We start from the raw sequence: 25,773 nt of genomic DNA on the forward strand, positions 1-25,773 counted from the left end.
AAAAAAAATGGAGGGTAGACTTGGGGATGTTCGTTTTAACAGAACCTCAAGTGACTGTAGTGCAATGGTCTGTGACTCACACTAGAAATATTTTCCTAGCACTCATGGTCTTAATGGGCCTGAGATCCTAGCACAGCATAGTTTTCATAGGGGTCTTCCAGGCATGTTTGTAGAACAGAGGCAAATGTCTTGGATGGGCAAAACCTCAGAGATGATTCAGATTCAAGTATTTTGCTCTTGGTGAGATGATCACTCTAGTGGGCTGTACATAGACTAAATGTCTTGAGAAAAAGAAATCACAATGTGATGCTTCTAACTGGAAACAACTGGCAAGAGAAAATATCCTATGTCATTCAGAGAACTGAATAGAAATCTGTTTTGTTTACTTTTTCACTTGGGAACAAGAAATGCATTCATTCCTCACTACCTGTAGAACCTAGAGAGGTTAGATCCTGTTTGAACTTCCCACTAGCTACTGGATGTATTTCCTGTGCCTTCCCGTTTCTTTTGTTTATTGTTTACCAGGTGCTGTGAGGTCCCTCTTTAATGTGCCTGTCCTTTGTTCTTCTGGCACAGTGTGAAGCTGTCCACATTATTTGCCCTTTGCTCCTGGCTGCCTCTAAAGAGCCAGATGCAGAAGAAACGGGCATGCCACCTTCTCCATCAGCATCACTCACATCATTCAACCATCGAATCTTTAATACAAGAAGAATGCATGACTCCGCTTTGTTTAATGAAAGTCACAATCATACCTTGAAACAACCGAGGGAAACTGGAAATTATTTTAGTGTAAATACTGGGGAAAACATCTTTAGTTTATCTCAGGCTGCAGAGTTTGGCTGCCTCTTCATTGCAACACATGTTCACTTCATTTATTTAAATGTCATTAGCTGTAAGCTGTGGACATATGTTTTAGGTAGAAAAAAGTGTCTGTGAAAGAATGTGTGGACGATATCTAGTTAGAAATGCAAATGGATCACTTGGTTTGTTAAATTTATAGGTCTTGGTTCCGTTTCCAAGAGAGAAATCAATAAACTGAAACATTAAAATCGAACGCTTTGGTCTTTCCATTTTCAAAACCGAAGATTATCGATCTTCTGTATGGCATCTGTCAATCATCTCTCATCTACCCTTAGGTATCACCTGTCAATCATCTACTACCGTCTATCTTTCTACCCTGTCTTTTTTCTGATGACCATTCAAATCACAATTCCTAGAAAGAGCTGACAACAAATATCTTTGCCCCTCCTAGAGTTTATACTGATACTGAAGTACTATACTGAGACTGAAAAAATTATAGACACACAATGATATTAAAAAGGATTTAACCAGGGCAATGCTGATCATATGTGGAGTCACTGTATGGATAAGGGTTGTCACTTTCCTCCGGTTTCCTCATTTATCACTTTAATTGACATTTCAAGCTTTGACAAAAGGTTGTCTGCCCTGTGAAATAATATTAGTTTGCTTTTTTAAAAAAAAATCAAACCTGTTTTGTCCTAGACTAAAACCCAAAATCAATGTGTTCCTTGTCAAACGCGGGAGGGTCAATGCTGTGGTTGTTTTTGTTCCCAAGCAGTTATGTAACCGCGGGGACTTGTTTCTTTGCTTTCAGACTTGGTGCAAAACACATTAAAGCTAAACAATGGGCGGGATTCCCAGGAGCAGCCCCAGAGCTGTCTCACAAGTGTCCTCCTAGGTTTGGGAACCTCGGATTAGTTCCATTCCTGAGTGTGTGTGTGTGTGTGTGTGTTTGTGCTTGTGCGTGTGCGTGTGTGTGTTTAGTTAGCTGGCACGATACACTTCCCCAGGGTTGTGTTTCCTTTTTCCTGAGATTTGGCTAAGGGTAAAGGGTCGGAGTCACATGGATTGAAAGCATTTGATTGATGTCCAAGTCACCGCTGTGGCTGCCGGAGCCACCTCCCCTCGGGCTGGGGCCGCGTGAGGCCGGAGCGGCGGGCCGGGCCCGGATCCGGCTCTCCCGGGAGTGTCCCGCTCCGAGTCCCGCGCCTCCCGCGCGCGTGCGGCAGCCCGAGCCCCCTCCTCTGCCCACGGCCCGGCCTCGGGCCAGCATGTGAAGCTGCGCCGTCCGGCTGGGGACTCCGCTGCGGAGGCGGCAACTTTGCGGGCGGCAGAGGCGGCAGCAGGCGCGGGGCAGCGCACTTGCCCCCAGCCCTGCGCCCGGCGGGCCACCATGAGCGACGAGAGCGCCAAGGACGCGGACAAGCAGCTTCGCCTGCGCGTGTGCGTGCTCAGTGAGCTGCAGAAGACCGAGCGCGACTACGTGGGCACGCTGGAGTTCCTGGTGTCGGTGAGTGGCCGGCCCCGCGCAGGGCACCGGGTCCGGAGCATTGTCTGCGCCAGCACCGGGCACCCGTACCGGTGGCACAGGGACCCTGGGGATGGGCTGGTGGCTGAACACTCACAGAGTGGCCAGGGCCTGGAAGAACTCGCGTGGGAGAAGTTAACCTGCGGCCATTCTGCCTGTCCCATCTGCGCTCAATTTTCTTGATCCATCTCCCAGGGCTAATTTCATTGTGTCATTTTTCTTTATCCCCCTTCTCTCCGCTCATATTTTGTTTAAAAGCCTTAGTTTCGTGTTTCAGTTTGCTACCTTCAGGTACATGCAGTGTTTGAAAAGTCCTTGAATGTGGTGCAGCCGGACTCGGTTATTAGATCAACAGCAGTGAAGTCCCTTTAGGTATAATCATTGAAACGTTGGATTCTGAGGGTGGGGGCGGAGGAGAAGGAGCAGCGGGGTCACCATCCCTGGCAGCTGTTACATATTAAAGCCACATGTGCGCGCCCGCCCTCCCTCCCAGCCCTACAATCTCCTTTCTCCTAGTTTAAATCTGCCCTCCACCCGGTTCACGGTCCCCCGTGCACACCGACCCCCTTCAGAGTGGTGTCATAAAACTCGCTTCGCGGCTGACAACTTCAGGATTTCCTAGACTGGGCAGGAGCTGTTTCCAGGTCGCAGATTGACTCACTGGAATTCTGTCCCCAAAGCATTTCATTCAGTTTCAGACAGAAGGGGAGAAACTGTGGGAAAAAGAACTCCCGAGACGTCACCTAAAGGCGGGATTTTCCTCGCTGAGAAAAAGAAAAAAGGAATTTATAGCCGGTTCCTGTCCATCCTGATAACCGGAGGGAGCATCCATCCTTCCAGAAAGGAGTTAGCTTCCCGAACCCTGCCCAGATCCTCAGACCTCTCCCTTCCATCACTGTGTTCCTTACCCCCCAGGTTCGAAGGGAAATGTTTCAAATACCGAACTTCCTCCCGAGATTCGCTCAATCTGTAAAGTTTGTGCTTGCAGTCACGGTGTAGAAATTCACTTGGCTGTGTCAGGAAGGAAAGAACAATGTCTCAGGAGATGCAAAACACGCAGGTTGGCTTCTCAAATTCAGTTTATCCGAGCCCCAGGGCCCACATTGTTTGAGAATGCCCTGATAATTGGTGATGGGTAGGATTATTGTACGTGATGTAGCCATTACAAACAAGAGCATGTTTTTTAAGGAGATTTAACTTTTAATCACTTCAAATTTGACTTTCATGAAACTTGGTTGGGAACTAAGTCTTTGGATCTGAAGAGTGAGTCATTTCTTCTTAGCAGCCTTTCTGAAAATAGATGTAAAGGGGAGACTGCCAATGTTAAGCTGCAGAAGCAGGCAAGTACTCGGCCCTGTCTCAAAAACTAACTTGTTGATCTTCATTTAAAATGTCAGCTTTCACCGGGCACAGTGGCACAGGCCCTCAGTGTCAGCTCTTGGGAGGCAGAGGCCAGGCTGGTCTACACAGTGAGTTTCAGGTCAGCCAGGGCCACACAGAGAAACCCTGTCTCAGAAAATCAAAAAAGAAAGAAGGAATGTGCTGCTAGTTTTGTACTGTTATGACATATTGGGGTTTTGTAATAGTAAGGACTCTTGTGGTAGAATATGACAAGGTATTCTCATTTGATGACTACATTGTCAAGATGTCACTGACACATTTGAAGCATTTACGGGACGTAAAAAGAGAAGATGTTTTCCTCTTTAATTCTCTATAGATAAGATGGTAGAGAGTGACCTAATTTGCTTGCATTTTCCTTGTTTTTGGGAAATGAAATTTTGTGCTTCTTTAGAAATAACTGGAAAACATTTCTAGATAAATGGTTCCATGCGATTCGTAACAGTATTTAATGTCCTGCTCTGGACAATGGTCGGTTGTGACTTGCTTCCTCTTTCCAGCCTATAACAAGTTCCCTGCTCATAGAGCGAGTGGACTGTGGTGGCAGATCCAGGGCACTTGGACGTGTGTCTCCTGTTCACACCCGTGTGTCTATGTATATATCCCTGTGGCTTCATGCGCAGACGGATCCTTACTTGCTTTGATGTCTGGCCTCTGCCATCTTGAAATTCTTACCAATCTTATCTTTCCACTTGGGCTTTGCAAATGATGTCCGATGGGACAACAGAGCAAGATCCTCAGAGGTACATGAAAGAAAACCAGTCTTGCATTTCCTTACGTTTGCTAGCCTTTTTCTCCCTGCCTTTTGAAGAAGGGGTCTCACGGTTTTATTTTTCACTGGTCCTAAACAATTGTATAGCTGTTTCTCAGTGGACTTGTGTTATTGTGGCAGGGTGACCATGTCATTTATTGTATAAGCCGGGGACACTGGTAAGGGCCAGAGGGAGTGTAGTGTCATTTCTGATCACGGTGAGAAGCAGATGTGAGGTTCCTGCCATGTTGTTAGGCACAGCTCTGCCCCTTACAGGCTCATCTGGCAAAGGCTTCCAGCTTTCTTACCGAAATAAATGACTTTGGTATCTGTTGCCTGTTCAGGCTTTGATACCCTAAACTGTGAATCCTGACTGTGTGTAACTTCAGTCATTCCTAAAGTTCTCAGGCTCCTTTGTCCCCACAAGTATATATTTAAATAAGTGAAATAATGGCATTTCTCTAGGGTGCTGTATTGAGGAGACAGAGTGAGTTAGATTTGGCTGTGGTCTGGCGCAGGTGAAGGCCATGTAAGTGGTTTATGTTACTTCTGCTGATGTTACAAAGAGCCAGACAGATTCATCAGAATTAAAATTTTCCTTCTCTACACTTTCCCCCCCTGTTTTTGGGTCTTCTGGCATGGTGGTGTTCTTTTTTTTTTAGTTTACCTATGCATTTGTTTTTGTGTGTATGTGTGCTAAGCCCTCTTGTGGGGGGTCAGAGGACAGCTAGGGAGTCAGATGTTTCTTTTCCACCATGTGGGTTTGGGGCATCTAATTCTGCTGTGTCTCAAGGCATCAGTCTTGGCAGCCAGAGCCTTTATCTGTGGAACAGCCAGACCGGTGGCCTTATTCATGGCGTTCTTTATGCTCAGTTCACTTTAAGGTGCTGAGAAAACCGTATTTCGTGTAGTAGCTACCATCCTTTATATTGTGCCTTACAGTTCTCAATAAACATTTGCATTTTCTGTACCCAATGCGATCTCTTAGCTTCTTCCAGTGCTGCTCTCTAGAGCTCGGGGGTCCTCAGGAGTACTGAGGGGGGGGGGGATCTGAGTTTTATGGCCCCAGGCTCCCTACCTTGACTTCTCCCGGTGTTCATGTTTGTTCCTTTGCAAAAGCAGTTAGAGAAGCCATTTTTATCTAGATGATCCATTCCTAAAGAACCTGGAGGGTTCGTTTACTTCCTGTGTTAGCTTTTTCATTGCAGGAGCTCGTGAAAACAAACAGGCCAAGCAAGCAGAGTCAAATGAGAAGGCACCCGAGAACTGTCTTTCTGGTCCTGACTGGCTCTTCCAGGCAAACATGTATTGATTGGATGCATTGTTCCTAATCCGTGTGTTATGGACCGAATTATCTTCCTTCCTCGGCTAGAGTCATATGTTGAAGACTTAACCCTGTGCTACAATCTGGTGAATTTACAGATTGTGTAAGAGAGGGAAGTAAGTTAAAATGAGGCTGTGAGGACAGGCCTGATCAGTGTGGCTGGGGTTCTGAAAAGAAGTGATTTGAGCACCCACGGAGACACTCAGGATGCACGTGTGTGTACAGAGGCCAGGCTAAGGGAGGACACCAAGAGAAGGTGGCCATTTGCAAACCAAAGAGAGGTTCTGACCCAGAACTTTTTATATTCAGAAATGTGAAAGCTACCACCAATTTGGTATTTCGCTTGGACAACTTGGGTTCTGGAACCTTCCTGGAGCACTGAGGGAATGAAGAAAGGACATGAATGCAGTGAAGCTGGGATGGGGGGGAGGAGGGGGGTTCTCTACCCTCTACTACCCCAGCCACGTAAACGTAAACCTGGAACCTCTTCCTGTCTATTAGGCGTAGCATCGGGGGAGGGGTTAGCTCGTCTCAGTGGGAGACCTCTGGAGGAGAGAAGTCTCAGACTAAAATCCTTCCAGGAGGAGGAAGCCAGCCAGAGTTGCTAGTCTTGCCCACTGACCAATCTTTGTAAACGCTCATATTGGGATTCCTGGAAAGTCTTGCCGTTTCTCTTAAGCCTGGACATATGTACAATGGCTTTGCCAGTTTCCCATGGGCCAATTGGTGTTCGAGCCCTATGACATGGCCTTTCCACGTCAAAATACACATTCATTCAGCGCCTCCTCCGCTCCCTACAACAGCCTGAGAAGACACACGTTGTTTATGTTAGGTACTGGGGATATAAACAGAAGTGAAACATACTTTATTGGAGGAAAAAGAAAAATGCACAGATGATCACAGTTGTGTGTTGGAGCCCTAATATTAGAGCCATATGTCATCAAGGCACTGAGGGAGACGCTCAGTCTGAGAGGAAGGGCAGTTCTGTACTAGTGGTAGGTAACAGAGCTGGCGCCTGAAGGATGTGGAAGACTGTGCTAGATTGGGGGAGAACTGTTTGTCCCCCAAGAGCAGCATTGTCTTGTGGCATTGGTGTGGTAGAACCTGGCACCCTGGCAATGCTACAACTTCCTTTATGACTAGAGATTAAAAAGTCCTGCATGCTTTTTGGGTACTGGTGGAGTTGAAATCAGTTGGTCCGATTTGAAAAAAGTTCCATTCTTAAGGATTCCTACTTTTAACTCAAGGCATTAGGGATCAGCTGTTGAAGGGACACTGGGTGTGCTACTGATCTGCAGTTCAGAGAACCCCAAGAATGGGGAAGGGGGCGGGGCTTCACTTGTAGATTTGATTCCTTCTCCTCTTTTACTGCTTCCCCCAATGTGTTAGTCTCAAAGCATGTCTGATAGAGAAGGCTGCTCCTTAATCCTTTTAATCTGACACAGGTTAGAAGTTGAGCTAAATTGGTACTGTCTGCTGAAGGAGAGCACTGGTCAGTAACCGTGGAGGTTATATAAAACATAAGCATTGTTTAGATCATCCAAGACAGAGACTTGGGTTCTCTTTGAGGTAGGACTGCTGTCAGGTCTGTACACCAGCCCTGTTTGGTTCCTAAACTTGGAGATAGCTCTCCTTTGATCGCCCTGGCTGAGACTCCTAGCTGAGCCCTGGGATCTTTGAGTACTTGTGATTCTCCCGACAGTGTGTGGGAAGCATGGCATCAGTAACCAACATGTGATACATCAGAGACTGTTTTTTATGTAGAGGATGCTCATTTAGACTGCTGGTGTCATCTATATACCCTGGCATAGTGTGATGCCATTGGTATAAGAAAAATATCTATTGGGTTCAGATTTGTTTCTTAGAAAGAGAATCTATCCACAGAGTTGAGAAACAAGTGGCTACACCTTCGCTATTCTTACCATTGGGTTGGTCCTGGTAGGAAATGTAGTGTCTGATGTAAGACTGAAGGAACAGAGATGAGTAAAAACAAGCAACAGCAGCAAAACAACAAAAATCTTGCAAATAAATCCACAAAAAAAATCCCAAGCCTTCATGCCTGGCAGTGGTTGCGTAGGCCTTTGATCCCAGTGCTCAAGCGGATCTCTGAGAGTTGGAGGCCAGCCTGGTCTACAGAGCCAGTTCCAGGACAGCCAGGGCTGTTACACAGAGAAACCCTGTCTTGAAAAACCAAACAACAACAATCCCCCCCCCCCCCTGCCAAACCCCTAAGCACTCAACAGCTACAGCGCAATGCTGGGGTAAAACCTTTGGTATTGTGTGCCAGAAGGGAAGGTGGAGCAGACTGGAGAACATAGGACAGTGCTACGTTTGTAGGTGTGATGACTAGATGGGTAGAGCCATTAATTGGAAAACAAAATGCCAGGGACAGAAAAGCGTGGGGAGGAGGAAAAAAGGAATTTGGTTTTGGACGTTTAGCTGAGAGCCACTGTTCAAAGAAGTGTAGGGTACATCATTGACTTAGACCTTTGAAGATGGAAACAAAGAATCCAGAGGGTTGGGAGGGAGGGATAGAAGTAGGGGTTGGGGTCAGGGTAAGGGTAGGAACAGGGATCGACATAGAAGAGTGTGTTAATGAGGGGTGTGTTCTCTAAGGTCAAGGAAGGATCTGTTGGCAGAAGAGAAGTCTGAAAGGAGGAGTAAGTGGAGACATGGGACATAATGGCACCCGAGGAAATTTTTCAAGGTGTTTGGTGGTAAATAGGAAGAGAGGGATGGTTAGTAACTATGTTAGTTACTTTTTTGTTGTGGTGCCAGAAATCTTTGTTAGTACCCAAGTGAAGGGATGGAGGGTTTGTTTCTGCTTTCAGTTTGAGGGAATGCAGTCTGTGTTGGTGGGGAAGTGCATGGTGGCACCGCATGAGGCTGCTGGTTGCATTTCATCAGCAGTCTGAAAGCAGAGGACAGGAAATGGAATGACAGAGCATCAAGGCATGTCCCCAAGCACCTGTTTCCTTCCCTGGGGCCCCAATGCCTAACGGTTCCACAGCTTTCTACAGAAGTCCCACCAGCTGGGGACCAAGTGTTCAGATTCATGAGCCTGTCGGGGACATTCTGCATTCAAATCACAGCAGTAGTGTAAGGACAAAATTTCATCTGGAGGTGTTTAAGGAAATTGGATAAAATTAAGGAGAAGGAAGCCAACAAAGAAACAAAAGTGAACAATAACAACAACACAAAATGTTACTGAAGCTTGGGACATGGCAGAAGGCAATGATACATTCAGGTGAGCCATGGTTGAGGGCCCTTGCAGCATTGGAAGATGGGTAGGCATTGAACCAAATTCTAGAAGCCTTCCTGCCACACACCGTACCCATTTTAAAGCATTTTAAAGCACTGTCGCTAATGCTCACAATGAGTAGGCTGTCTCTTGAGTGTGCAATCGCTTCTGCCTCTGTCTGCAGCTGGAACTGGGCAGCCCGAGAAGTACCAGAGGCCTGGCATCCACACTGTAATGCAGAGTGCATGCCCAGAGCAGGGTCCAGGAAGTCTGGTGACCTGGATGTAAATCCTGCTATAGAAACTTACAAACCATGTCCTGAGATGGCCAGGGGCCTTCTAGGAGGCTATAGGGTGCCTTGTTCTAGGAAGGAATTGGATGCTGCATGAGGTCGGAAGGAGGAAGTTAGCAGGGGTGGGGGTGGGGTGGGGGGTAGGGGGTTGGGTGGCAGGTATTGAAGGTTTCTGCCTGGTAGTCTCTTCCTTGAACATTAAACATTGGTTTTGTATACAGTGTTCTGTTTGTCTCTGTTTGGGTCCTTTGCTCCCTTGCTGAGAGTGAGATGCCCTGGAGAGAACAGTAAAGATTTTGAACATGCCCGTTCAGGAGGAGGAAAGCACACTCAACTTGGCCATCTGAGCTCAGGTGTATGACAGTCTTTGTAGAGTTATCCCTTCAAATGTGGCTTTAAAAATGAAACATAGGCATTTAGAAGTCAAGGTAAAGAACTAAGCTTTGCTGGGCGGTGGTGGCGCACGCCTTTAATCCCAGCACTCGGGAGGCAGAGCCAGGCGGATCTCTGTGAGTTCAAGGCCAGCCTGGGCTACCAAGTGAGTCCCAGGAGAGGCGCAAAGCTACACAGAGAAACCTTGTCTCGAAAAACCAAAAAAAAAAAAAAAAAGAACTAAGCCTTTCAGAGTTATTGTGTCTATTGTGCCTAGGTTGAACTTTTGGAAGTAATGATAATCTTTTTTTTTTTTTTGAGCCATAGTACAAATTGTATAGAACTTTTTTTTTTTTTTTTTTTTTTTTTTTTTTTTTTTTTGCATCTACTGGATTATTGTAGATACTTTACAATGTGAACCATTTGTGCTGTCGAGATGGAACAAGTTCAAGACCTGAGTTAGAATCCTCAGAGCCAGATAGTGCAAGTGAATGCAACCCCAGAGCTTCTGTGGAGAGAGAGGACAAGACAGGAGAACCCCCCAAAACCCAATGGCCAGCTAGCTTGGTTTATGCAGTGAAAACTAGCACAGAGACCTGCTCTCAAACATGGTGGACCGAGAGGACTGATACCCATGGTCATCCAATGACTTCCACATGTAAGCCCTGGCACATATCTGCCGACCTTCACACCCATGAGCATATGTCCACACATTGTGTGGTTTGAATGAGAATGGCCCCCACAGACTCATATGTTTAAATGCTTGGTCCCCAGTTAGTGCAGCTGTTTGGGGAGGATTAGGAGATGTGGCCTTGTTGGAGAAGGTGTGTCACTGGGGGTGGGCTTTGAAGTTTCAAAAGCCCATATCATGCCCACTTAGCCCTGTCTTCTCTGCTTTATGCGCACTTGTGTTTTGAATGTAAGCTCTCAGCGACTGCCCCAGGATGGAAATGTCTGCCTGCCTGCTGCCATGGTTCCTGCCATGGTGATCATGGACTCTAATATAGTGGAACCATGAGTCCCAGTAAAGGTTTTCTATTATAAGTTGCCTTGGCCATGGCATCTTGTCACGCCAGTAGAAGTCTAACACATACCCCCCCCCACTCATTAAAACATATACATACAAATATAAATTTTTTCAAATGAGTTATCTGACAGCTAATGTGATTATACTTTTTTTCAGTACTTTTAACAATGTATTGTGCAGGGTTCTTTAACCATGTACTTAGCATCAATACCAAATAAAATCTTATGTCTGCATTTTTGCACATTAGTTTGAACTAAAACTTGTTTTAATGGGCATCAATTCTTATATTTATTATATATTGAATTTTGATAATAGATGAATTTTTATTTGAAGGAGGTTTACTAATTTATAAAATTTCTATGTTACTAGAATTGTATTTGCTATATGAAAATTAGTATCTTTGATTTATAAAATTATCATTGTAATTCTAGGAAAAGATCCTTGGGAATGTTTTTGCTTAGAAGTGCTGTCAATTCACGTTTCCCATGTCATTGAGCATAACACCTGAATCCTGAGACACCTACAATGACTGTCTTTTCTTGCTTTCCCCTCACTCCTGTGAACCAGTTCTATCCAGTCATTCAGCGAGGGGAATGTGAAGAAAACTGATCATTTAAATGGAGTCCTTGGTTTCAGACTTTGATTTTCTTGGGTGAGTTTGTTGTCTTCCTGTCTTACCATGTAGCTCAGCATAGTGCACAAAAGGGGCCCATTTTGCTGGAGAATGTCTATGCCAAGGACATTGTGTTTCCTCATTAGCGTGAAATACATACTTTCCATGAAAAGGCAAACCCTTCATTTGAAAAGGTTAAATTGTACAATACTTACGAAAGGATTCCAGCAGGGTTAAATTTAGAATACAGATATAAAATATTCTCTGGGTTTATAGCAGAAGTTTAGCAACAGAGAACACTGATGCATGCATTCTTACTCTTTAAAAACATTATCTCCCCGAGTCCAGTGGGGTCCAGGGCCTGGCTTAGCTGTTTGAGTTATCTCTGTAAGTTGTCTTCTCGCCAGAACCAGAGGCTTTGTAGATGGCGACATATTTTCAGAGATTGTGCAAGACATGTTGATGTTTCCTCTGATGCCTTGTGATGCCTCAAGCTGGCCTTGTGTCCAGGCTCCCTTGGAATTTCAGCTCCCTCTTATTTGTGACTGTTGCCCCAAAGAAGGAGTTCTTGGCATTCCTGACGTGGTGCCTCCCCTTTTACGGTTGTCCTTCTGTCTGTACCACAGTCTAGGGGAAGGTATTATGTCATTGTATTCCTTCACCCATGTGCCGGTTCCTTCCCCATATTCCAAGGTTATTGTATTCCTTCACCATCACTTCAGATGTCAATTCTAATGGTGAGGAGGGCCTTTATTCTGTATATGACTTTAATGTATGTTTATATCTTTTGTAGCAATCACCTGTTTTTATATTTTTACACAGTTTATTTTTATTATATAGACACAGGTCCATCTCTATTTTCTTCTACCTCTTACTATCTCTGGGAAAGCCTTCTAACTGCCTAAACACTCTTTATTCTTTTCTTCTATAGTGATGAATACTTTTAGCTCTGTGCAAGACTTAGATATCCAGGCCATATTTTATTTTGCAAATTTCCTTGTAGATAAGATGAGGGATATTTTTAGGGTATGGCAGGGGATTGTGAACAAAAATGACAATAGGTAGTTTCTAAATATATAATGAAGGGTGGGAAATTTTCTTTTTTCCTTTTCTTTCTACTTTCTTCTTGGCTGGTATGAGGATGTGATGGCAGACATGGAGGCATCCACTTTGGACCATGAAGTTGGGAATGACAGAGAAAGTAAATGGAGGTTGACCATTTCAGGGCAGGCTCACCTGTGTCTGATGAAGTGCATTAGCATTACTTTAACTGCTGTGGAATCATCACATTTTGATTCTGAGTTTTCAAAGAGAGATTCAGATCATCGGTGAATTGGCCAACTTACGTATTTTCTAATTCTTGTTAAATTGAATGATTTTTTATTCTTCTCTCATACATTACATTCTGACTGCAGCCTCCCCTCCCTTCACTTCTCCCAGCTCCCCTCATTTCCCCTCTCCCCCAGATCCACTACCCCTCCATTTCCCTTTGGAAAAGAGCAGGCCTCCCAAGGATATCAACTGAACATGGCACAACGGAATGTTTTTATCATCATAATATGTTTAGTTTATTTTTAATTTTAATGATCTTCTTTAGTTCAGCCCCGGTTTCCCTGGATTATACCCAAAATGAATGTTTAAATGTTTGTCTCTAGATATACTTCAGGGTTTTTCTTAAGAAAAAGAATAGTGCTTAATTTTTTAAAGTCTGTATGTACATATTCTTTTCTTGCACTACCAGGATGTTGTGTTTATTGTGTATATTTGAAAGGGTATTTTTTCAGCTGCTCTTACCCAGACCAAATAACATCAGGTTAAACAGTGCAAGGGTGTGTGCGAATGGGAAAGCCATATGTAGTCACCATTTTCTGAAACCTCCTTTGGGATCTGGTTAATATTTTGGCTCTGTTGCCTAATGGTGGTCCAGAAGCTTAAGATGCTCAGCAGCATCGAGTTACCCAGAGATCTTGGTTGCCTCTCTCTACTGCTCTGTTAGCTACCGAGGACAAGGGAAATCAGAGTGTGGGAAGTGAACCCAGATCCCTGGTCACGGAATTTCTCCAGGTGGTTCCAATGGACAGTAAAGGTGGGGGAAGCAGGGTACTGTACTGTTTGCATGGTTGAAGTGGTCTTATTTGCCAGGATCCCTTTCAGTCCTAACCCTCAGGGGATGGAAGGTGGGAGACAAAGTGGAGGGCACATTCCCACTAAGCATGTGACCCAGAATTTATACATGTCACTTTGTCATCTTTGTGGCCAGATCTCTTTGTAACATGACCATACCAGCTATAATGGAAACAGAAAAGTGTGCTGATTAATCAGACAGCCATGCTCCCTGCTAGAGTCTGGGAGACTCTGCACTAAAGAAAGAGATAGAGAAAAAATATAGAGGGGACCATTTGGTGCCCAGTGACAATTTAGTTTCTTACCCTTAGAAATGATTAATTTTAATCTTGGATTCCTATACTCTAACGATTTACTGTGAAAATATGTGGTGGCTAATCTTGGTTGTCAACTTGATACAGGGAAGAGGGAACTCAGAGAGATGAATTGGCCTGTGGGCATGTCTGTGTGGCATTTTCACGATTGCTGATTAATATACGAAAGCCTAGGCCACCATGGGGGCAGTATATCCCCACCTAGTTTGACCTAGGCTGTAATAAAAAGTGAGCTGAGCCAATCAATCAGTGAACCAGCTGGTGAGAGCCCTCCCTGGTTTCTGCTTCAAGCTCCTATCTTGGGTTCCCTTTAGTATGGACAATAACCCGTAAGCCAAGTAAATTCTTCCTCCCTGAGTTGATTTGTAAATTTTGGGTCACATGCTTAATGGGAATATGTGCCCTCCACTTTGTCTCCCACCTTCCATTCCCCTGAGGGTCAGGATTGAAAGGGATCCTGGCAAATAAGACAACTTCAACACAGACTAAACTAGAGGCCTCCATGGGAAGACCTTGCAGGTTTGGAGATTCTATGTTATTCTTAAAATGTTCTAGTATCTTCAAAGAATATGTCCCAGGACAGTCATTAGCAGGTATTATGTATTTGTTGTGTTATCCCTGCGTATTCCTATATTGCAACTCACAACGTCATTAATAAATATTAGATGGAGGTATGTGTGGGTGAGATGGAGCGAAAGATTTAAATTTTCACAGTAAATTTTTAGAGTGTAGGAATCTAAGAACTAAAAATCCAAGGATTTTTAGGGAGCAAAAGAGAATTTCAAATAGATCCTCTCTGTGGCAGTTCCAGAATGTTTTGCCCATGATCTGCAGGTTTTTGTGATTTGTGGGAAAGGTATGATTAATCAACAAGAGGAAAAACAAGACAGATGTTGGGATGGGGACAGAGCTTGTTGACTTGGGAAGTTCGGAGATGATAGAAATGAGGAAGGGACAGAAGTTCATCTCAGGCAAACCCTCAGGAGCAAGCGAGTGGAAGCAGCTATTGATTGGCCTGAGACTGTCAGGGCCAACCACCCAAGTCATGACCCAGAAGTCAGCATGTGCCGCCCTCATAGAAATAAGAAGGCACAGTGGACCTTTTAAAAATAGATGACCTTGATTCTCCTGTTGAATATCTCTTAATATAAATCATTAAGGTTAGTGGTTTCCGTTTAATTCTTCTTTGGATCTCTGTGTACTTAGTGTTTCTTAATGGGGTTTAGTCTTTGGTTTTGGTTTAAATATAACTCATGTGTTTAGCCTACATATGATTAAGCCATAAAGTAAAATTAGTATGCATACTCTTGGGAGCTCAAAAGTGTGCCTACTGCTTTGCATTTGGTGGGTATTACATTCATTGCTTTAGCAGAAATTAAAAATGTGATTTAAACACAGATAAGTCCACTATTGAAAGGGCTACTATGCCTAAGAGTATTCTTTCTTCTAGGTAGGCCTTCATCTGTTGATGGGCTGGATCAGGGAGAAGTAATTGGCACTGTAGCCATAGAAGGAAGCCTGATAAACAGGTCAGCTAAGGACATTTTTTTTTTAAGTTTCTAAGTCAAAAGTAGCATAAGCATATAATCATACAGAGTGTCTGAGAGGTGGCATAGAATGGGTGAACATGGCTTCCAATTATAACATGAGAATTTGAGGCTTTTTCTGTACGTAAATAGGATCTGCTGGTCTTGGGGTCAAGCTCAAGCATTTGGGCTTTGGGGCAAGGGCCATCTCATCAGCCCAGTACAGTGAACATCTCTGAAAATAGTAGATTGTCCTAGTTACTTTTTGATTACTGTGAAGAGACACCATGGCCAAGGCAACTTATAAAAGAAAGCATTTAATTGGGTGCCTGCTTACAGTTTCAGAGGGTGAGTTCATGATCATCATGGAGAGAAGCATGGTGGCAGGTAGGCAGACATGACGCTGGAGCAGTAGCTGAGAGCTTACATCTTACCCACAAGTAACAGGTAGAGAGGGCAAGAGAGCTTGGGACTGCCATGGACTTTTGAAACCTCAAAGCACACCCTTAGTGACACACCTCCTCCAACAAGGCCACTCCCTCTAATCCTTCCTAAACAGTCCTCCAACTGGGAACCAGATATTCAAATATATGAGCCTATGGGGTTATTCTCATTCAAACCCCCACATAGGTAACCCTTTAAGACTTAAGAGTCTTTTAAGTGGTGCTAGAAGTGGAGTCACGTCAGGCAAGAGTTCTATTCCTTCGCCATGGGGTTTAAGGCTTTTAAATTTTAGGTTATCCATAAGGTTGAGGCATGTGTAAGGAACATGGTCATTGGACAGGAAACTTTTCAGAATTTAGTACTTCAGTGTTTAAACTCAGTTAGGAACATATATTTCTGTAGTTGGGTATATGGATGAGATTAAGGTTTTCTGGCATTTTTGGAAATCTAAGCAAATCTTTCCTGAGAGATGTAGAAAGACAACTAGTATATATGGGTGTTTTTTTAAAATAAGAAAAAACCTGCTTATTAAATTTAAAGAAAAACATGCATGTGTACTTTCTATTTTGTTCTATACATCTTCCCTACAAATATTTATTTTCCAGACTGTCAGAATTCAAGGGTCTAAGTCCTTTGTCATAGTCTGTATTTTTCTTTACACAATAACATGTAAGTGAAGTTTACAGTAATTTTAAAAAATAATATGGAACTTTAGAATTCTGTTTTTTTTAAAAAGCCACAAAATGGAACAAGAGTGATTTTTTTGTTGTTGTTATTGTTCGTGTCCACACCAACTTTATTGTTTTATGGGAGGAAAAAAATTATCCTTTTTAGTAATTCATAGTTTATAGTTAAGGCAATTGAAACAGTGTCTCTAATATATTCACTGTAGGATTTATTTTTTCTAAGAATTGCTTTCAAAATCATAGGTCCTGTTTTCTTTTTCTCTTTCTTCTTTTCCTTCTTCCTGTTTTTTAACAGGTTCATCAGCATAGCTCCAGCTAGCCGTAAACTCATTATTAGGGAGCTGGAGAGAAGGCTGCACAGTTGACTGCATGACTTCCCTTCCAGAGGTCTGGGATTCAATTCCCAGCACCAACATGGTGGCTCACATCTGTCAGTAACTCCAGTTCTGGGGAATCAATGGCCTTGTCCAGCCTCTGCCAGCAAGGCAAGGATGTGGTGCACAGTTAAAACACCCATGCACGTAAGATAATGAAACAATAAATCTTAAAACACAAAACCCCCAACAACTCATTATTTTCATGCTTCAGCCTCCCAAGTGCTGGGGGTTACAAGTTGGGCATATACCACCCAGCTGGGCCTGATTCTTAATGTTCTAGAACATATTTATTGAGCATAGCAATAGGTATCAATTATTGTTGTAGACTTGAAGAATGTATTACTGACAAGAATTAAAAGTTCCCATTCCATGGAGCACCAGTCTATTTCAGGAGTTGCAAGATAAATAAGTAAAACATTCAATATGTTTAGATAGTCTAAGTGCCTGAAAGAACAAATGAAGCAGAGAAAAGAAATAGAGGGGTCTCTCTCTCTCTCTCTCTCTCTCTCTCTCTCTCTCTCTCTCTCTCTCTCTGTGTGTGTGTTTTGATGTTTTATGAAGACAAGAAGGCACACATTGACTCTATCAATCTCTACAAATATCTGAAAGTAACTTTCTTCTGCCTGTTAACTATAACAGGTAGTATCCTTGAGGACTGTTACTTGAGTCTCTTAGCTCTTCAGTATGACGTGAGGCAGAGGTGAGGTTAACTCCAGCTACACACTTTTAATACAGTTAATAGGGCAGTCTAGGGAATGCCTGGTGCTTCTGAGCTTTAAGGATGAATGAGGATAATTCCTTAACTGGATGTTTTTTTGTTTTTGTTTTTGTTTTTCAGTAGATTGACTTCAGTGTAAGAGACAGATGTATAGCTTTTTGAGGTGCAAACTATAAATATGCTTCTTTACTCTGCTATGTGTTTATACCATCAAGGAACAATTGTTTGTTTTTAAAATACAGGGCCTCACTATGTAGCCTTGGCTAACTTGGAACTCACTGTGGACACCAGGCCGGCTTTGAACTTATAGAGAGATCTGCCTACCTTGGCCTCTCTGCCTCTTGAGTACTGAGGCATGTGACCACCACCCCTGGAAAGGACCCTGTTTTGTGGATGGTCAATTTTCCTACCCTAGCAGCCCTGTGCTTAGGGAACAGAAAACACTGTTCAAATCCCCAGGCAGTGGTGACTTGATAGCACATGCTTGAGGAAGGGCAGTCTCTAGCAAAGTGGGGATCCTAGCCCTGAATGAGTGGGGCTAGGGTGGAGACAGATCTTGAACAAGCAGCAGAACCAGAAGGCACTTTTGTGACTATTACCTGGGATCCTCCCTGACACTGAGTCCAGAGCCAGTATGTGAAATGCTCTGGCTCCTTTCTCTTCCTAGTTGGGGATTTTCCCTGATAAGAGTTGCAAGCCCTGTCTCCATAACGTTGTCATCTGCTGATGGATCTATAGAAGCCACTCCCTTGGGATGACAGGCAGCTGTAAGGCAGCCTTCCGGGTCCTATAAAGTGTCACTAGGAGCAGCTGTCAGAGGCTGTGCAGGAGGAGAGGCCACTTACACTCCCTTTCTCCTCAGCATTCTGGGCCCTGCTTCCTTCTTAATTCTTCAGAGTCTGGAAGCCTGGATGCTGGAGCTGAAGTACTTACAGAGTTAGTTCTGGAAATGATGTCTTTTGTGGAGCATTGTGCAGTTCACACAAAGGGATGGAAATGGGCTTATTAAGCGCATCAACTACCAACTTAAGAATAGGAATTGGTGAATCATTGTACCGATACTGAGTTTTAAAGAGTGTCACCGAAGGGAAGGGATTTTGCTGTCTGAGATTTTTTGATAAGGTTTTGTGCTTTCCTCTCCAGTGTTTCCGTGAGGAGACCTTTCTATGGCTCATACATCATACAAGTTAAAAGGAAGTGCAAACACAATTGCCCCAGAAGGCTGCAGTCCGTTCCAGCCCCTTCTCTTTTGTGCTGGTCGTGACTGGTCTGCCTGATTGTTTCAGAGTAAGGAAAAACTTGGCTCTCTTATCTATACTTTATCAGGGAACCCGATTTTGACTGTGATGTGAACCTGACAACGTGAGGCCTAAAAATCAGCCTGACTGCCACCAGCCAGTGGATACAGGCAAGTCAGTATATGACAGTGGACTTGAAAGGCAATGTTTGCCTAGTGAAACGTTGGATTTTTGGAAATCAGATATACAGCATCCCTTTAATTCTTTGAGAAAATATCTAAGCCCACATGTAGCTCTGACATGGAGGCTTTGTGATTTTGGGCTCTGTTCCTCTCTCTCCCTGATTGCTCATCTGGGCCGGTTGGATTATGTTGTTGTTGGGGTCACTCTTGCTGGAGTCTGCCAAGGAGGAGGCTCCTGAGTGCTAATAGCTCCTTAGCCATCTGGGCAGAGTTCACAGTGGGTGTGGCCAGAGCTATCACTGGGAAGATAGGCTTCACTGAGGGCTTGGCTTCACTCTTAGATTCTAAGATAATATCTGTTCAGGCTGGGAGTCCTGAAAGGAACAGGAGTTAGTGGTTGACCCAGCTGAGGTCTGTGGTCTAGGACTGCCCAGACAAAGCAGCCCATTTGTAGGATCTCTGCCACCTTTAGAGTTAGGACATGTACTTCCCATTGCTCAGCTGGTCCTGGCTTATTCTGGCTTGCTTACCACTCCCTCCCTTTCCCCCTTTTTTCCTTTGTAGAGCCTGGGGCAGACACACTTTTCCTGGACTGCCTGGGTAGCTTGGAGTTGGACTTCAGGCTTGTGATAAGTCCAAGGGACAGACTGTCTCCTGAAGATAAGGCTCAGCATTAATAACTGCAGCCCACGTGGAGATGCGTTTTGACTGCTTCTGTTAAACTTATTTCATGGGAGATGAAAGTAATTATTTGAACTATGTGTTTCTAGTTACTCTTCCTAGGCCATTTTTCACCTAGGAACGCTTATTAATGTTTTATGATTATTGAGTAATTTAGAAGAATATTTACCACCCACAGGGACCTCCCTTAATAAATCAAATCTGGTCCCATCTGGAGATGAAGCCATTAAGTAAGACTTAGGAGGCTGACAGCTTGCTTGAAGGCTGATGATGATTTTGGTCAGCAGGTCTGTTTGACTCCCACTGTGTACATTTGGGAAGGTCCTTTCTCCAGCTCACGTGAGTATCCAGGTGTGCTCAAGGGGAATAAACTCCAAATAAAAGCAATGGGGCGGGGAGGGGGGGGGCTCGGGGAGAAGGAGAGAATCTCATGCCTTCCTCTGAGCTCAGTTCTAGTCTTAGTTTGATGATTAAAATCTGTCACTTGATTTGTTCAAATCCCAGCACCTTGAATATTTTCTCCTTTGATTGGCTATATTGTTACTAGAATTTATCTAGCAGTTCTGGAAATACGGAAAAAGGAATAAGAGGGAAACCAATTATCGTTATTTTAAAAGATGGAAGTTCAAAATCGGCTGCCTTACTAATAAACCTGATGTGTGGATTTGAGTAGCAATTGTTGGCTGCGAGGTTAATGTCGGCTTCCCAAGGCCTCTAAATTTCATGGAAAGCAGTCTAACATCCATATGCAGTTGAGTCATCAAATTTCCACCCTACATCCCAAACCAGACATGAATAGAAAACCCCAACCCTCCAAACCTCAAACCAAAGCTTTTCCAATTCATAGAAAGAAAGGCTGTAATGACCATCAGCCTTTCAACAACATGGGATTCATTATCCTAGCAAAAATAACAATACCCCTCATCTAGTTGCATGGCTCTGATGGAACCAATTTACACATAAAGGCTGATATTTTGCTCTGCAGTTCTCAGTCCCACCAACCTCCTACAGAGATGGGGCTGGGCTACTAGTTTGAGAAAATCTACCAACCATTCTTGGAACTTGAGTTCTCACAGTAATACCACGAACTCCTGTTGTAACAGGGCTGGCAGAAAGGCAGATATTCAAAAGAGATGCGGGTCTCTCAATGTGGCTATTCCACTGTGGATGCCAAAGAAATGGGAATTTCCCCAGGCATCTCACACTGGGAGAAGGAATAGGCCCCAGCCAGAGGGAGAACTTGTCTCCAGGAAAGCAATTTCACAGGACTCTAACAGCTCTTCAGATCACTTTAAGCCCAGACAGCTATGGATCAGTAGTGGGCGGAACCACACCTTGACTTGCACTGCTTAGATTTGCATATTTTTTGGCCCTCTATTTAAATTTAATCTCAGTTTAGAACCCCAAAGTCAGACTTTGGGAGTTTGATGGATCTCTTTGTTCCTATTCCCAATGTGGCCACAATGAATGCATTTCCTTTTTCCTGCTTTTCACTTGAATTTTGATCTTTTCATTGACTTACTGAAGACAGATGACCAAACCTAACTTAGGGCACAGGTTGTGACCCCCATGTTTGATAACAATGTCTTCTTGGTCCAAAGTTAAATTTTGAGTAAGCAATGTGAAATGAACCAGGGGAAAATCTTTCTCTTCAATTGCTGCAATCTCAGCGCAGTTATGAACAGCGGCCAGGGAGTTCCAGAGAGGAAGGAAGCTGGGATGCCACCTGTGGACAAGGAGGGCTGGTACTCTTTGACGCTATCTTGCAATTACTCTTACCCTCATTAACACTTTGCCCACTTTGCTAACAGAGTAAAGCCTATGATTTTTGAGTAGATTATACCGTTGGTAATAAAAAACAAAACCAAACAAAACCACAACAACCCTCCCCCAGTCAAACAACCAACCAAAATCCCCCCATACCTCTCACCATAATCTAAAGCCAAATTTGAGTGGCTCTGGCCCAGGAATACAGATTTAGGCTATCCCAAATTCCATGTTCCAACACGGAAGAAGTTTAATAGTTTTATAGAACAAAGAAAATTAAAGTCAAATTTTACTTACTTGACTTTATTAAATTTTAAAGTGCATTGGCAGGCCCACCAGAGGGGAGGTGACATCCAAATGGGGACGTTCTACAGGTATAAGTTGCTGCCCGACACATCTTAGCTTTTGGGTTGGTGGAAACTAGTGCTCTGCTAAGATAATAGATTCCAAATGTTTTTTTTTTTAATTTTATTTTTGAGATTATAATTTAATTACAGCATTTTCCCCATCCCTTTCCTCCCTCCCCACGTCTTCCCATTTACGCCCTCCTGTTGTCCTTAAAATTCATGGCCTCTTTTTTCACTAATTATTAGCCCATGCATAGGTGTGTTTTATTTACTAGTTACAGGTTATTAGTTCTGACACAGAAATGGGCAAGGAATGGTTGTTCAGGGGCCTAAAGCTAGCCAGGGATGAGGTGATTAGCCTTTGGACCTGCAGCATTCCAAGCCCTCCACATCACTGCAGTTCTGATCCATCAATCAGTCTTTTTAGACACAGCCTCTTTCCAAGTCTCATTGGAAGGTTTTGCTTTTGTAGTACATTGATTACAATGGTCTGGTTGAAGATTGGTGTAGGAGAACCATGAGGAGTGATGAAGTCGTAGGTCACAACCACCGAAGGTACCCTGGGACTAGAGTATGGATGACAAGGAATGCTATCTGTAGTAAGGTATTGGGGAAAATTATAAAGGCCACTCCACGTAGTTAAAAGGAAGATTTATTTAGTGGATGACTTACAAATGAAGGAATAGATAGGTTGCGGGGGGTCTGGGGAAGGTGTATTGCAATCCAGCGGTGTTCTCTGGAGCTCTGCTCAGTCAACCTCCACCGTCCAGGGTCCAGGCACAGAGAGCATGCACAGAGAGAGCGCTGGCCCATCCAGCTCTCAGGTTTCCAGCGCCTCCCCTCTGACAGTTGCCAGAGTCTCAATGGGGGTTGGAACTTCCAGATCCAAGCTGGAATGGCTACCCACTACAGTAAGGTTTTTAACTAAAGGAACCACAGAACTGAGTCTTAATGGGATGAGCCTTTGGGTAGTGAGGCTTTCAGTAATGGAGTCTAGAATGGCTCTGATGGGCCCAGTTGGGACTGGAGAAAGGTAGCCCATGAAGCTTAGCACAAGTCAGACAGACCTAACCCATTGAGAAACAGGGATGCATGGGCCTGTAGGGATCTTTTCCATGAGGATTGAGGGGACAAGGATAATAGACATTTAAATTATTTTACCTGGCATAATTGTTCATATTTATGGGAGACCTTGTGAGATTTTGATACATATACGTCTGTAGTGGCCAAGTCAAGATAATTGGCCTATCTGTCACCTCACAGATTTACCAGTTTGTTATGGTATAATATTCAGGATCTTTTTCTCTGGCTGTTTTGAAATATGCAACAATTTGTTGTTGCCTGTCTACACCCTATTGTATAGTAGGGCACTAGAACATATTCTTCCTATGAACCTTATTTCTTATCCATTAAAATCTTGTCCCTGTTGTCTTTTTAAAAATACATATACAAATGAGGAGATTAAATAGTTTCAAAACATCCCCAGGTGATTTTAATTTGTAGGTAGCATTGTGGAATACAGAGGAGGAATAGCACAGACTTCACATCTGTGGCACAGAATGCACATTTGTGTCAATAAAAAAATGAGGCAACTCGGGATCCCCATTGCCTCGGAAGTTGGTTAGATGATTCTGCTTGCGTGCCTGCTTCCTGGAAAAGTCACAGAGTCCCTTGATGGCAAAGAGTAAGATGGAGTTGAGAAGAATAGGGATATGTTTATGGAATACTTTGAAAACAACCACTATCCAGAAAGAGGGATGTTACTGGGCAGCCAGAATAGCCAGAGACGGAGCGAAGCGGTCTCTCCCTGCAGCTGAGAATGCTGACGGGCGTTGCCATTCTCTCCTTGCCTAGTGCGGTCCAGTTCCGCAGACATTAATCTAGGAAGGAGGGGTGCTTTTCCCTTTTAATCTTGCGTGTGTACGTGCGCGTGTGCGTGTATGTGTGTGTGTGTGTGTGTGTGTGTGTGTTTGCCTTTACATGTGCCTGTAGAAGCCAGAGATCCACTTTGGCTGTCTTTATTGCTTTCCACCTTGTGTTTGAAGACAGGGTCTCTCACTGGACCTAGAGCTTCCATTTAACCATTTTGGCTAGACTGGCCATTGATCTCCTGGGATCTCTCTGTCTCTGCCCCTGGTGGTGGGATTACAGATAAGTACTGTCATGCCTAGCCTTTTATATGAGCCTGGATTCCGAACTCAGGTCTTCATGTTTGAGCAGTAAACACCTTACCCACTGGGCTGTCTCCCCACCCCAGGTTTCCTTCTTTAAAAAAAAAGTGGGGGCCAGAGACAGTGAAATGTGACTTCCAGCTCTCCCAGTACTTCCTAGGAAAGGAGAGAAAGTATGGTCTGCAGCTTCTTGTGGTGGAGGAACTAACTTCCCAATTTTTAAGGAAATAAATGGGGATTCAAAGACAGCAAACATCTGCTTTGGCTCGAAGGCCTGTCTCAGTGTAGATGAGAAGTGAAGCAGACAGACGTGGAGGGCCTGTGACTAACATATTCTCATTAGTAGTGAGTGTGGAGAAAATCCAGGTGGCTGGCACACTCAGGAACCAAGGCAAGAGACAAAGGAGAGAGCCCAATAACCTTTGCTCTGCTCACATTCTCTTCTGATTTCCCATTAGCTTTCAGCCTGTTCCTTCTCCTAAAATGCCCTTGTCAAAGTCAGCAGGGACTTTGAGGTCATTAAACTGAGTGGTGTGTTACCTAATCCTGGTTGATTTGGCCCTAAAGGATGTGACTGTATGTCCCCAGTCACCGCCTCCAGGACAAGCCTCCTGCAGCTCTCTTTCTGCAAGTTCTCCATTTTCACTTTCGGGTTGATCTTCTTCCCATGCTATGTCGTGTTTGGGAGCCCTGGAATTCATTCTTCTACCTACACGGACTTGGCAGCCATCTTGAGATTGCTTCTGTTTGGTTAGCCTCTCCTCTGGAAGCTTAATGGGTAGTTTAGACTTTACCAAGGTCAGTACCAACTTAGGACCTTCCTCCTTCCTCCCGCATACCACTTTGCTCCTGCCTAGCCACTTCTGAAATCTTACCTCAGCTGGCCAGTGAACAACTTGATCTTTCCCTCATTTCTGGTGTCTAATGATAACAAGTCCATCTAGTGCTACCATTAAAAACTACCCAGATTTTAACCTCCTTTCACCATTTCTGTCCACTGTTACCCATCCAGTTGTGTAGAAAAAAAATATTTTTGAGAGTTTCAGGCTGGCATATAACTCACTATGTAGCCCAGACTAGCCTCTAACTCACAGCCACCCGATTTCTTGTCTCCTTTCATATATTCTTGTTACTACAGCTTTGGATTGTCACTTGAATACTTCTTTAAGGACTTTTCAGACCATTTCAGGTTCCTAATACAGTTGTCCCTTGGTGTCCATAGGGAATTAGCCCCAGGATCTCCCACAGATACTAAATCCAGATGTCCAAGTCTCATAAGAGAGCAGCGCATGTGCATGTAGCTTGAGCACATCTCCCAGCATACTCCCAGTCATCTCCTGATTACACGAATGCCCAGCACAGTGATGATGCTGTGTAAATTGCCCTTATACCGTATCGCTTAGGGGACGACAAAAACAGTCTGTGTGTGTTCAGTCCAGATGCATATTTTCTTTTTTGAGTGTTTTAAATTTGCCGTTAGTTGGACCACCACGCAGAACCCTCAGATGGGGAGGGCTGACTTGCAGCCACAGTTCATCCTTCTCATGAACTGTGAGGCCATGAGCTCTGCGCCTCTGCCCCCTACCTTGCTGACTTCTCTTCCTTCCCGTCTCTTGAAGGGAACCTCCTCATTGCCGGTGCCTCAGGGCCTCTGCACACTTGTTCCCCCAGGGTTGGACTGGTCTCCTCTTAGATCCCTTTGTGTCTAGATCCTGGGCTTCCTTTAGGCCTCGCTAAAGATGTCACCTCACAGTGAGGCCTTCTCAGACCACTCCATTCCAAGTTACAGCCACCCTTTTCCCCAACTGTAATGTCAGCTTAGCATCTGCTGACACACTGCTGACCTTAATC

The 25,773-nt window shown here is 44.1% G+C and overlaps 1 protein-coding gene across 1 annotated transcript in view; it reads left to right on the forward strand.

Annotated features, from left to right (window-relative positions):
* Positions 1-1,655: 1,655 nt before the first annotated feature.
* The window catches only part of Prex2 (phosphatidylinositol-3,4,5-trisphosphate dependent Rac exchange factor 2), a 307,700-nt gene continuing 283,582 nt past the window's right edge, over positions 1,656-25,773 (forward strand). The window contains exon 1 of the mRNA XM_028864566.2: positions 1,656-2,311. Coding sequence (XP_028720399.1) covers positions 2,195-2,311 — 117 coding nt within the window. The 5' untranslated portion in view covers positions 1,656-2,194. The remainder of the gene's footprint in view (positions 2,312-25,773) is intronic.

This window comes from Peromyscus leucopus, chromosome 5 (genome assembly GCF_004664715.2).
Source record: "Peromyscus leucopus breed LL Stock chromosome 5, UCI_PerLeu_2.1, whole genome shotgun sequence".
NCBI classification, from domain to species: Eukaryota; Metazoa; Chordata; class Mammalia; order Rodentia; family Cricetidae; genus Peromyscus; species Peromyscus leucopus.